Source organism: Acromyrmex echinatior, chromosome 4 (assembly GCF_024713525.1).
Source record: "Acromyrmex echinatior isolate Ae372 chromosome 4, ASM2471352v2, whole genome shotgun sequence".
Lineage (NCBI taxonomy): Eukaryota > Metazoa > Arthropoda > Insecta > Hymenoptera > Formicidae > Acromyrmex > Acromyrmex echinatior.
In genome coordinates, this window is record NC_141855.1 from 17,083,677 (window position 1) to 17,095,823 (window position 12,147).

The 12,147-nt window shown below is 33.7% G+C and overlaps 2 protein-coding genes across 6 annotated transcripts; one reads left to right on the forward strand and one right to left on the reverse strand.

The window, feature by feature from the left end:
- Window positions 1-803: 803 nt before the first annotated feature.
- Window positions 804-7,295, reverse strand: trbd (ubiquitin thioesterase trabid). Of its 3 annotated transcripts, XM_087405058.1 has the most exons (9): window positions 6,365-7,043; window positions 6,086-6,218; window positions 4,227-5,247; window positions 3,673-3,954; window positions 3,370-3,571; window positions 2,782-3,059; window positions 2,028-2,257; window positions 1,145-1,574; window positions 804-975 (listed from the first exon to the last, which is right to left on the reverse strand). In XM_087405058.1, exons 3-9 carry the CDS (start codon window positions 4,940-4,942, stop codon window positions 897-899), a joined length of 2,217 nt encoding a protein of 738 aa, XP_087261184.1. In that variant the 5' UTR covers window positions 4,943-5,247; window positions 6,086-6,218; window positions 6,365-7,043; the 3' UTR covers window positions 804-896. The 3 variants fall into 3 exon arrangements, with proteins under 3 accessions (XP_087261184.1, XP_087261185.1, XP_011053490.1); XM_087405059.1 differs by lacking the exons at window positions 6,086-6,218; window positions 6,365-7,043 and adding an exon at window positions 7,211-7,295; XM_011055188.2 differs by lacking the exon at window positions 6,086-6,218.
- On the forward strand, window positions 7,225-11,717 carry LOC147910048 (NADPH-dependent diflavin oxidoreductase 1-like). Of its 3 annotated transcripts, none has more exons than XM_087405062.1 (4): window positions 7,225-7,357; window positions 8,386-8,840; window positions 9,457-10,950; window positions 11,131-11,717. In XM_087405062.1, the coding sequence occupies exons 2-4, from the start codon at window positions 8,743-8,745 to the stop codon at window positions 11,354-11,356; spliced, it is 1,818 nt and encodes a 605-aa protein (XP_087261188.1). In that variant the 5' UTR covers window positions 7,225-7,357; window positions 8,386-8,742; the 3' UTR covers window positions 11,357-11,717. The 3 variants fall into 3 exon arrangements, with proteins under 3 accessions (XP_087261188.1, XP_087261186.1, XP_087261187.1); XM_087405060.1 differs by having other exon boundaries at window positions 7,297-8,178; XM_087405061.1 differs by having other exon boundaries at window positions 7,297-7,934.
- The last annotated feature ends 430 nt before the right edge of the window (window positions 11,718-12,147 follow it).

Consider the following 12,147-nt stretch of genomic DNA (forward strand, 5'->3'; position numbering starts at 1 on the left):
AAGTTATTTCTTTTAAGAGAGGAAAATAGACTAAAAAGTCTGCCATTAAATCACATTTATTATTTCGTTTGTCATTATAATGGAACGCGACAAACAAACGCTCAAAAACTTGTCCGAACATTTCCACAAAATTTCGCGATATTTTGCGAAAGAGAAAGTTCTAAATGTTTTCCTCCTCCGAGACTATATTTTTACAAACTATCTGTGAAAAAATTTTATTTTCAATAGCCTAACAATTAAATTTCTATTATTATGCAAAACGATTCGATAATGTGTAACAAACGACAATGTTTCCCACTTTCGCTCATCGTCACTGGCAATGAATTATATAACACTTATGTCTTGTTTAAACATCTTCATACTTATATATAATGTATTCAACATTCCCTTTTCCACATCAAGAAATTAAACTAGTATTTTCTTTCCATTTTTTATCACGAAAAAATTGTTACACCAGCTTTCTTAAGTTGTATTAACATCAGCATGATGTAATAAAAATAATTGTTTCCGCAAAAAAAGATTTTTACAATTGGCATTGATTTGTTTATCATAATTCTAAACATTTCTAACAAACGTATGCTAATTTAATCATTAAAAGAATTTTTTTAACTCAATAATCAATGCATAAAGGTTTAGTGTTTCGTAAATCTTAATTCAAATTTTACAATTTTTGCTTGCAAAATGATGTAACAGCATTTTCAATTTTTTAAATAGTACATTGCCAGTGTATGGACGTAGTAGTTTCTCTATATTGAGTTACTCATGAAAGTACGGCATTCACGTAGTTTTCGTATAATACTAACCATTTTATAATTTTCGGTCGAGAATAAACTTGTGAGAAATGGAAATGCTTCTCATGTCAGTCGCAACACTTCTTTCTTATTAAAATTACTGCACTACTCATCTTCGGTATCACCATCGCTACTATAATCCTGTAATGTGGGTGGTCTCGAGAAGGGTGCCTCGTTAGTTTGACTGCAATATTCAGAGAAAGAAAATTATTTATCTAAATCTTATTAATATCGCGTTCATTGTATAATCTTAATTAGTTTACATTCTTTGTATTAAAATTGTTCTTTTAAATTACATTATATTACAGTTATGATTTCTTTAACACGGCTCAAGAAAATTATAAAGCACTCACGCTAGTCTACGATAATGATTTAACCACTCTTCCAACATCTGCGCAACGAGCAACGGTCTTTTGTGAAGTTTCTGCTGTGCTACAAGTATTCCACCCTCTGTTCTGCATACATCCAACCATTCTTTATAAATTGATTCCTCACGACCGATTTCATCCGTCGTGAGAAAGTGTATTGGCAGAAGCTTATGCTCGCGATCCATTAGTGGCATAAAGGTGGTCTGCATTTGAATCTGTAGCTGCTCGAGTGGACTGTTGTTCCCGCTCACTACCCCATGGGTCGCGAGGGGAGGTATTCTGGACGAGGCATATGGCTCGATTGGAACCAACGCCGTGAAATGGCCACGGGTATAACCCAATGCAATTGGTGAACGGATGCAAAATGAGGGTTCCCATAATAGTGGTAAATAAACACCCTCGAATCTTGCATAACCTGCAAAATAACAGAAATAATTAATATCTTAAAAAAAAATTCTTTCCATCGTAGAAAAGATTTCTGAAGAATTTCTTGAATCTTATGAATCTTGAGTTTTTGAAAAAATCTTTAAAGCTTTAAAGAAAATATTATAAAATTTTTTAAGTGTTGTATATATGAATATATAAAAAATATAACTACTATTTGAATTTAAGTTACAACTAATTTATTTAGAAATATTAAAATATAATAACCCTAATTCATAATAAAAAATTATGAATTTAGGATTAATATGATATAATCACATAAATGTTCAGTAAACAATTAAAAAGCTAAAGATAAATGATTTAAAATTGGATTTAAAATTTTAAAGATTTTATATCAACAAATAAATTAGAAAATTATATTAAGTTTATAGTGATTTATTACTAAATAAAAGCAAAAAAACAGTACTTTTTTTTTTAAATTTACCTATATCTTCACCACGAAAACTTTTAACATATTTAACTCCATAGACTATGATGGGTCGTCTTAAAATGTGGGCAAGGGCAAACACGTGCAATTGTTCTAACGCGCTTCCGGGTTGAGCGGCCGTTGCTAACAAGCTTTCCCAGTCTTCTTGCCATTGTGTTTCTTCTAAAGTGAAATCTAACATCCTAGATGCTTGCGAGGCTTCATACTCTCTCCAACGAGGATAAAAGCTAGGAAATTGATTTTATATAAAATACATGAAACTCAGTCTAACTAAATAAAAAATACATATTTATTCATTAAATGAACTTTTATATAATTATTTTTCACTCTTTTAAGAATAATTTAATAATTTTTTTACAATTTTATTCATTTTCTTCTTTTATTATTGTTACTCCATCCATCAATTAATCTACTGATCATTATTGCCTTCCAACAAGCGACTCAGTACAACACAGTGATCATCTCATCCTTATTTAATATTCTCGAACAACAAGGATGATGCGCCGTGTCACATGTGTGTCTCTTGTTGGAAGGCACCTATTATAAACTGAAAAATTAATTAACTTTTTAATTTTTTAATTTTTTATTTTATTATTTTATTATTTATTACGAATTTGACTGTTATTCATTATTTACACACAAATTTTAATGTGTGTGTGTGTGTGTGTGTGTGTATTTATATTGAATAAATTAGATTAAATTATAGATTAAAATATAAATTACAATATATTTAATTAATTGCAAATCTTACAATTGTCCAGCTTGTTGTAGGGTGTCAGCAAGCGCTCTCCTTAGAGCATTGTCCCTGTCGAAAACACCCCAAGTAGCCTGCATAGCAGAATCTAAAAGACAATCTCCGGCCGATCGGTTCCAGAGTGCGTGTAAACGACTACCTAATCGTTCAGTAATTTCTAAAGACCAATTTAGAGCTGGCGGTTCGCCACCACCGCCTTCCAATTGCTGTTGAGCTTCCTTATCTAACAATTCCTCTAGCATCTGCTCTTGTACAATACTCGGCAGATCTTCAACCTAAAAATATATATCTATTTCAAATATAAACATACACGTGTGTGTGGTGTGTGTGTGTGTGTGTGTGTGTGTGTGTGTGTGTGTGTGTGCGCGCGCGCGCGCGCGCGCGCGTGTGTTGTATACATATATATTCTTTATATATAATCACTTTTCAGCGAGTTATTATTTCAAATAGAAATTAAATTTGAGCAAGTTCAAACATTATTTATTATTTAAAAATATTTACTTTAAGGAATTAAAACATTTACTTTTCATCTAATTTATATTAAAATGTATGTACATATTAAATTGTAATATATGTCATAGTAACCTCGGCTGGCAATGCGAAGGTTGCCATATCGGTAACGAAATAACAGGGGAATGAGCCCTTGCGTAAGCGTATACTGTTAGTGACATGTCGGCGAATCTGTACTGCAAGATCAGGTGCGACGTAACTTGGTACTCTTTTCACCCCTGAACCTGAACCTTCAATTTGCGACAGCAATGTTGCTAAAATATCTTCCCTTTGAAACCTGTAGAAAAATCCCAATTAAAATATTAATTTATTAATGTTAAGAATCGTATTTTATAGTATCGGTTTATGGAAGTATTTATCTAAATTATTTATGTTTACCTAATAGCCAAGTGCACCAAAGTGTGCCCAACGTCAAACGCGCTGCTTCTATTGAGGAGCAAGACCTCAGAATGCGTCAATTGGCGGGCAGGATCGCCACCGCTTGCCAGGTAAGCTTCAACAGGAGTATTGTCACCCTCTACAATACCAAGACAAGCGTTTAACCAACACCAATCAGTGTGGCGTCTTAACTGCTTCAATCGACGTTCATAATCACAGTTATTGGGAGATTGAGGAGTTGACAAACTATCATTTCGGCTCTCTGCATACCTATGTGGGCCTCTGAAAAGTTAAATATAAGTTATATATAAATGAATTAAATTTATTAACAGAAGAATATTATATTCTTCTGATAATATAATATTATAATATAATATTATAATGTAATATTATAATAACGCATATTTGAAACTTACTCAAGAAAATATAGTCAGAAATTATGTGTACTTAAAATAAAATATTGAACTTGATATCATTAATCTTTAAATATATTTCTTCTAAATAAAATTTGTATATTTTCTCTGCAGTGAAATATAAAATATTGATTTAATCACCTCCTTCCTATCGCTAAATTATCCTCTCTTTGTGTCTGATGAATATAGGGTGCATGTGGGGGCGATGGTAAACCTCGTTGACTATGTTCTCTTTCGGGACTCGGTAAAATCACTCCTACATTTCCGTATGTCCCCTTATCCCTTCTATCCTTCTCCTTCGGTTGACCGCACATCACGCATTTAGTTGCCTTGGGCCAGTTCTCGTAAGTACATACATGACAGGACCATTTTTCTGGATGCATATTGTACAATCTTTCCGGATGGAGATTAATTGGCGAGGGATTCAATTGAGAATTCGATCCCGAGTTTGGTGGTCCATCGGCCAATCGCAGTGGTGCTAAATGTTCATGTAGATTCGATGCTAATGAATTGACAGACTGATTAACCGGTTTCCGGTTGCTACACTGTACGCACCGCGTTGTATTTTGATAATTAAGATAAGTGCACATGCTGCAAGCCCACTTTCCCGCCGAAGGCAGATTCTGGCTATAATTTTGCGAGGTGAAATTATCCGTAGGGCTTATCTGGGATACTGGACCGGAAGCGACGTTGGAGGAACCTCTTTGAGGGCTAGGATCTCGAAGACGATAAATATCTTCGCCCAGGAGAGGCTTGGCACCTCTGCACATGGTACATTTTAAAGAAGAGGGCCAATTCTCATAAGTGCAGTATTCGCAAGTCCATTTCTGCTCTGTTTCCTCGAGTCTGCTGGTCATCTTCAATGGATGGAGAAATTAATTGATGGAGCTTTTGGTCTCGTTGTTGCGAGGGATGCAATATTTCTCGATGCGGAAGAAAAGTTGAAAGATGACGTTGAAATGTGCACTAGACATTAAATATTTTTCTAAATATCCTAGTTGAATTTTCTATGCTGCGCAGCGCAGTCTATTTGAGACCAAATAGGAGATTTGTGACCAAGTATGGTTTATAGCCCAGTATACGCTATGTGATTAGCATTATGATTGATTGTAATTAAATAAAGCTATTAGAGATGTGCCAATGTAGACATTGGTGGAAGAACCTGAAAAAAATATTAATATTTATATTAAACATATTGTAAAAAATATAAATGAAGACATATATATATATATATATATATATATATATGTATGTGTATGACATAATAAAATGTTTTATATTATTGTTCCTATAACTAAAAGCAATGGATGCTGTCTATTTGGTAATAAAAGTCGACACAAGTAAATTTTGTCTTTATTATTCATGGAATCAAGAAAGAATGTTTGTGTCGACTTATACTACTTCTTGCATTTTCAAAATGAGATAAATATATTATCTAAGTATGTAAAAGAAAAGTTAAATAGATATTGGAAGAACTAAAGTTTTTTTCTTAAAGTTAAAGATATTAAAAAAGAACTAAAATTACATGAGAATAAAAGATGAAAAATCTTATAGAAAATGTGAAAAAGAATAAATTTTAAAGTAAGATATCTTTATGAAGAGAAAGAAAAAGCAAAGTGAAGGAAAAAACATCCACTAATAAGTTATGTTTTTTGTAATTGTTAATTGCACTTTATCTCTTTCTTCTTTCTCTTTTTTTCTTCTTTTAGTCTATGTCTTACTTTAAAATGTAGAAAACACAAAAAAAGCACAATTGAAATGAAAACATTTAAATGTACATGCATATATATATATATATATATACAAAATTAAAATATACAAAGTACAAAGTAAAAGGACAGACATTCGGAATATTTAAAGTTGAATATTCAAATGCAAAAGAGTAAGTTTGATCTTTTTAATCACATTTTTGCACGTGACTTTTTGTTAGAAACATAATCATTATACAAGTGGTTGTACGATTGTTTCTAATGACTTTGAAAGCAGGTACATATACGCACTTTGAATATTCAAAATTGGAATGCTTGCGTCGCTCTTTCTACCCAAATTTCGCGAAGTTGGTGAACACTGAACACGCAGAACCGCGTGACCGATCTCCCATAATATCTTCTTCGCGTCCCCTAGAAACCTAACCTGGCGGAATGAGAAGCGAGTTCTCCCATCAACAAGTCTCTCGACGAGCGTGAGAAATAACAAAAATTTAGGAGATCGAGCAGCTAGTGTTATTTTTTGGACGGTCAAAAGGCGCGCAACTATCTCTAAGCAGTTAAACTGGTAACCTTGGCGTTATATCCCGTGCCACCTTGTGGAGCTTCGCACGTTGCCAGCTACCATCACACTCGACTATCCTCCATAAGAGATTTTTCAGATCGGCACCGTCCAGTCGACTCATGTACTATTCATGCACCAGCGAGCGCGCAGTTTTCATAGCGCACAGCTCGCATCAGCTCGCATTCGCGGGAACGGACAGGTAGGTTAAGCTCGGTCACTCGCACGCACACGTACGTGCTTGTACACGCGCACGATCAATCTCGCGAGCGCCCTTTCTTCCTTCGGGATTATCCGACGACGACGACAACGACGACGACGACGACGACGACTGACGACGACGACGAGAACGAAGACGAGGAATCGGAACGCGGGACACGAGCAAAGAGAAAGACAACGGTAGCGATGTCTCCCTCCTTCTTTTTCTCTCTTTTCCCCTTTTTCTCTCTCTCTCTCTCTCTCTCTCTCTCTCTCGTCTTGAAGACACGGTAGAAGACAGGAGAAGCGCGAGTCGCTGTCACCGCTGGTCACCGCGTCACGACATCGTCTGCGAGCATTCGCGCGCGCTCCACAGCGTGCTGCTCTGCCTGTCACCCGATGCTGGCGAACTGCTCCGCAAATACGACAGCGGCGGTGACGACGACGACGGCGATCTCGCTCGCTGGCCGCGGAAGTAGGTTTTGACAGTCATCCGCAAACAGACGGGTACCAGTACTGCCAACCACTCGCGCTCCTCAGTTCTCGTCCCCTTCACGCCGTAGCGTACCGTTACGTCACGGAAGCATGCGCGCGTGCGCATGCCGCGTACAACGCTTGAAATAACGCGCAATCGCGGCTAACCTCAAATTTTCACTAACCTCCAATTTTGCGTTCCATCTGGGTTCTGCGGCAATGAAGTCGCCAATGGATCGCCAGTCTTTCGTTAGGAATGTAATTTCAATGACTTCAACAGTCAGCTCGATCACTGGAGCTGGATCCTAGTCCCCTTGTCAGGAACATGCAAGGTTAACCTAATCTAACTTCAGTTTTCGCCGATCATCTCGCCGTGTTTACGCTTTTTTTCTCTCTTTACGAAGATAAATTCGCGATAATCTGGTCAGGACAAATCAAATGTCGAGTACGATCGAAAAGTTTCTTATTGATACATATGATTGGCAGAAAACCTAACTTAACATTAAAACTCCGCGTGTTCGTCGCGAGACGCGATCAAAGTTTATCGATAAACAGTGATAATCTCGTTGGGAAAATAAAATCCACAGATTTTGCTTTATCCTGGATCACATGAATGACGTCAGTGTTCACAGCTGAGTTTGTTGATCCCGTTACATCATACAAGGCTGACCTAACCTCAAATTGTATGCGACTACAAGTATAGTCGTATCTTTTCCGCAGAATTGAAACCATTAAAAAATGTTCAAGAGACATCTTCTCGCTTTTGACATCCTGAACAGTGCACCACGAAACTTCTAATAAAAGAACAAGCAACACCTGATTCGAGTTTTTGCACGTATCCTGATGATTTAACTCTGATCCACATGAACAATGCATGCGAATAGAATTTGCTCGTTCACCTTTGGATTTGTACGACTTTCGTTCTATTCGACTACTTTTTGCAATAAGTTTTGAAACTGAATCTGAATTTTTCCTCGAAAAATGAGAAAGATCGCATTGGCGTGATCGATCATTTGCGAGGTTATTTTTTATTTATAAATATCTCGGATCCATTGCCAATTGGGACCACTTAACATCATTTCTCCTTGACATTTCATTGACGACATCACGAGATTGTTTCAAACCTGTCGGTTAACTATTGCAAATGTCACAGGTTTTTCTACGTTGTTCCAATATATAAATTTGTTATTATATCCATAGGTCTTTACTTTACAGCATTTAAAGCGAGTCTACTTATTATAAATGCTCTGATTTTCTACATTTTAGATCTATATTAAAATAACAATCATAGAAAATTAATGAAACATAGGAAATACAACTAATGTATGTGATGAATATAAGCATCTGTTCTATTTTATAGAGTTTTTAATTGACACAATTGGAGGATTTGATTTGAGTTGAAGGAGTGATTAAATCTTAAAGAATTCATTTTCAACTGAACACAATTAATTTGGATATTATAATAAGTTACAACTAAGACGCTAATCTGACTTTCAAATAAATTGAAGAAGCAACATTACATTTTATTTTCGATGCCAGAATCATGTTTTATTTTAAACATGCAAAGTATAACTCAGCACAGCTAAAAAGAACATACTTTATGTCATCTGCTCATGATAACGTCATCATCCGAATCAATAAAACTACTAAGATACTTCAGTAATATTGACTGCCTCTCATCGCCGAAAAACTTATTCAATTACGTGAAAGAATCACAATGACGAAAATGGATGAAATGGTGATACGGGTGTTATACGGAAGCGAGACCGGAACCGCTCAAGATGTTGCCGAACAAATTTGGAAGAGCGCCAAAAGGTTTGTTGTTGTTCCTCTTTGGCACATAAACCTCTGAGAACATTTCTGGCACGCGAACCCCATGTCTTTAAATGATGTTTTAACAGATGTGATTTACTTTTATCCTTAATGTCGGTTATTTTTCTTATATAATTAGTTTCATTTTATATATTATATATATATATATACTTGTATATATATATATATATTTTTTTTTTTTCTATCTAACATTATTTTTAAAGACGAAATTAACAGCGAAGATTCATCAAGTATCATTTTTCTTTTTGGCACATTTATGTTATTCAAAATAATTTACAATTTTACACACACACACACACACACACACATTCACACAAAGAAATAAATAAATAAAACAGAAATGAATACAGAGAAAAAAAAATATTTCACTTTTTATACATATGAAATTTATTTTAAGTCATTTAATTGTATAATTAAATGATATTTTATTTTGATTATTTACACCGTATATGAATAAAGTTTCCTTATGAATTTATTTTATTTCTTTCTATTTTATTTCTTTATGTAAAAAATAGAAAAAAATATTTTAAAGTTTAAAACATGTATAACATTCCAATTTTAAACTGGAAGTATATAATGTATGTTTTTAATGTTACAGGAAAGGATTGCGAAGCATAGTATCATCTCTGAATGACTATGACATTCAAAATCTCCCTTTCGAACAATTGATTATCTTTGTTGTCGCAACGACTGGACAAGGAGACCCTCCAGCCAACATGAAACAATTCTGGAGACATCTGTTACGCAAGACTCTCCCAACAACCATGCTCCAAAATCTGAAATATAGCGTACTTGGATTGGGCGATAGTTCTTATACAAAATTCAATTTTGCTGCGAAGAAATTAAATAAACGTCTCGTGCAATTAGGTGGCGAAGAATTATTACCCATTGGACTTGCCGATGATCAGCATAATTTGGGAATTGATGCTGTGATCGATCCTTGGATCAAAAAATTGTGGGAAGAAATTGCAAATGTTTTCAAAATTTCTGTAGAGGACAAAATAAACAAAGAAGATTTGATAATTGAGAGATATAGTATTTCAATAATAGAAATGAATCAATCAAATCCGATACGTATTGACGAACAGTTATTAGACATTCCATATCATTTAAATACTGATATCTATGCACAAGAAACATTCATCAATAGCGACGTCAGAATAGGAACGATAGTTGAAAATATAAGAACTACTTCCCAAGATCACTTTCAAGATGTTAGATTGATAACAATCGAAGCGAATAATATTAATTACGACCCTGGAGACGTTATCTACATTAGACCGAAGAATACGACAGAACAAGTAAAACGGTTTTTTGATATACTACACGAACACGATATAAAACTGTTTCCAGATACAATAATTCAAGTATCGGAGAAAGAGATAAAGGTTCCATTTATTTTAAAACAAAATTTAACTTTAGGAGAAATTGTTGAACAATATTGGGATCTGAATTTCAAGCCACGAAGATCTACCATGCATACTTTATCTCTTATCAGCGAAAATGAATTGGAGAAAGAAAAACTATGTGAATTTGCCAGTCCAATTGGCCAAGAAGAGCTTTATGATTATATAAACAGGCCAAGAAGAAATGTTTTGGAGGTCCTTACAGATTTCCCTCACACGACCAGTAAATTAAACATTACATTATTGTTTGAAATCATGTCACCCATAAAGCCACGTCCTTATAGCATTGCCTCCAGTTTAGAAGATACTCCAAATAGAATACAAGTTCTAGTAGCAATAGTTAAATTTAAGACTAGATTGGTGGAACCGAGATTTGGGTTATGTTCAAAGTGGTTGGCAAGTTTAAATAATAATGATAAAGTGATATTTTGGCTGCAGAAAGGCACTTTTCGATTTGATAATAATAAGCCGATGATTTTGATTGGTCCTGGAACTGGAGTGGCTCCATTTAGAGCTTTGCTTTTAGAGAAAGTGAAAAAAGGAAAAGATTTAAAAGAATGTATCCTATTTTTTGGATGTAGAAATGAAAGTAAGGATTATCACTGTAGAGAAGATTTTGAACGATTATCAAGAAAAAATAATCTGAAAGTATTTTGCGCATTTTCCAGAGATCAGCATCACAAAATGTAAATCATTAAAATAAGTTGTTCTTCAAATTATTTTTATTATTTCACAAATACAAAATAAATTTAAAGATAATTATTATTATATAAGATAGAATTTATTTTGAAATTAATTATAAAAAGATTGTAAAATAAATGAATCAAATCCTAACTTTCTTAATTATGCTTTCAATATTTTTTCAGATATGTCCAACATCTTATCCGCCAACAAAGAGAGCTGTGCTGGCAGTTTTTAGAAAATAATGGTAGTATTTATTTAGCAGGAAATTCTAAAAATATGCCAGATAATGTGCGTGACGAATTCGTTAGTTTAACAAAAGAAATTGGAAAAATGACAAAGGAACAAGCAGAAACATTTATTAAACATTTGGAGAAGAACAATCATTATCAAACGGAAACTTGGGGTTGACGAAAAAATTGTTGAGATTTGAGAAAAATATCTAATAGGCAAAAATGTCATTTTGTACAAAAAGTGTATGTATATATATATATATATATATATATATATATATATAATGTATTTATGTGATAAAAATATATATTGTCTATATTTCACATAGAAGCATACACATATAAATGTTTTTAAGTAATAATAATTACTTTTTAAATTGTATATATTACTTAATACATTATTACATTATTATACATTATAATGTTTATTAACTATGTATATTACTGTCATTTTCTTATCTATTAATGGGACTTTTAACAACTATCATTATAAAATTATACTACTACAACTAGAATAATTAAACAAGTTTCGTCCCAGATTCGATATTTATATAACAGAAATTTAATTAATTAGATCAAAATAGACGCACTGCTGCTTACGTTGCAATTACATAACATTTTTTTATAGTGTCGTTTATCGTTTTATCTTCATCCTTTTACTACGTTATTTAAATATTCGAGGTCATCTTGTATGTAATTATTAGGTCTATTCACACAGTCACGTTTATATAAAGAAATCAATCGCTAGTCTAAAGCAAACGAATCATAGTGCCGTGTTTTCTATATTGCACACGTGATTGGTTGATTTCTCTGCGTACATACAAAATCTGTGCTGTCAGATTAGCAGACCTATTCTGTAACTCTTAAATTTTGTTATCATTATAATGATAAAAAAGTTACAGCGTTATAATAATAACGAAACTTGCGCTAAATTACAGAATAGACCTGTGGGATGACCGCTCTCAAGTC

Excerpts from the sequence above, each read along its gene's own strand:
- trbd (XM_087405059.1), bottom strand. The coding sequence starts at position 4,942 with ATGACCAGCAGACTCGAGGAAACAGAGCAGAAATGGACTTGCGAATAC. Across the intron at positions 2,258-2,781 it reads CTACAACAAGCTGGACAATT|CTTTTATCCTCGTTGGAGAG; the intron begins GTAAGATTTGCA and ends TCAATTTCCTAG. Across the intron at positions 1,575-2,027 it reads TTTTCGTGGTGAAGATATAG|GTTATGCAAGATTCGAGGGT; the intron begins GTAAATTTAAAA and ends GTTATTTTGCAG.
- LOC147910048 (XM_087405062.1), top strand. The coding sequence starts at position 8,743 with ATGACGAAAATGGATGAAATGGTGATACGGGTGTTATACGGAAGCGAG. Across the intron at positions 8,841-9,456 it reads ATTTGGAAGAGCGCCAAAAG|GAAAGGATTGCGAAGCATAG; the intron begins GTTTGTTGTTGT and ends TTAATGTTACAG. Across the intron at positions 10,951-11,130 it reads AGAGATCAGCATCACAAAAT|ATATGTCCAACATCTTATCC; the intron begins GTAAATCATTAA and ends ATATTTTTTCAG.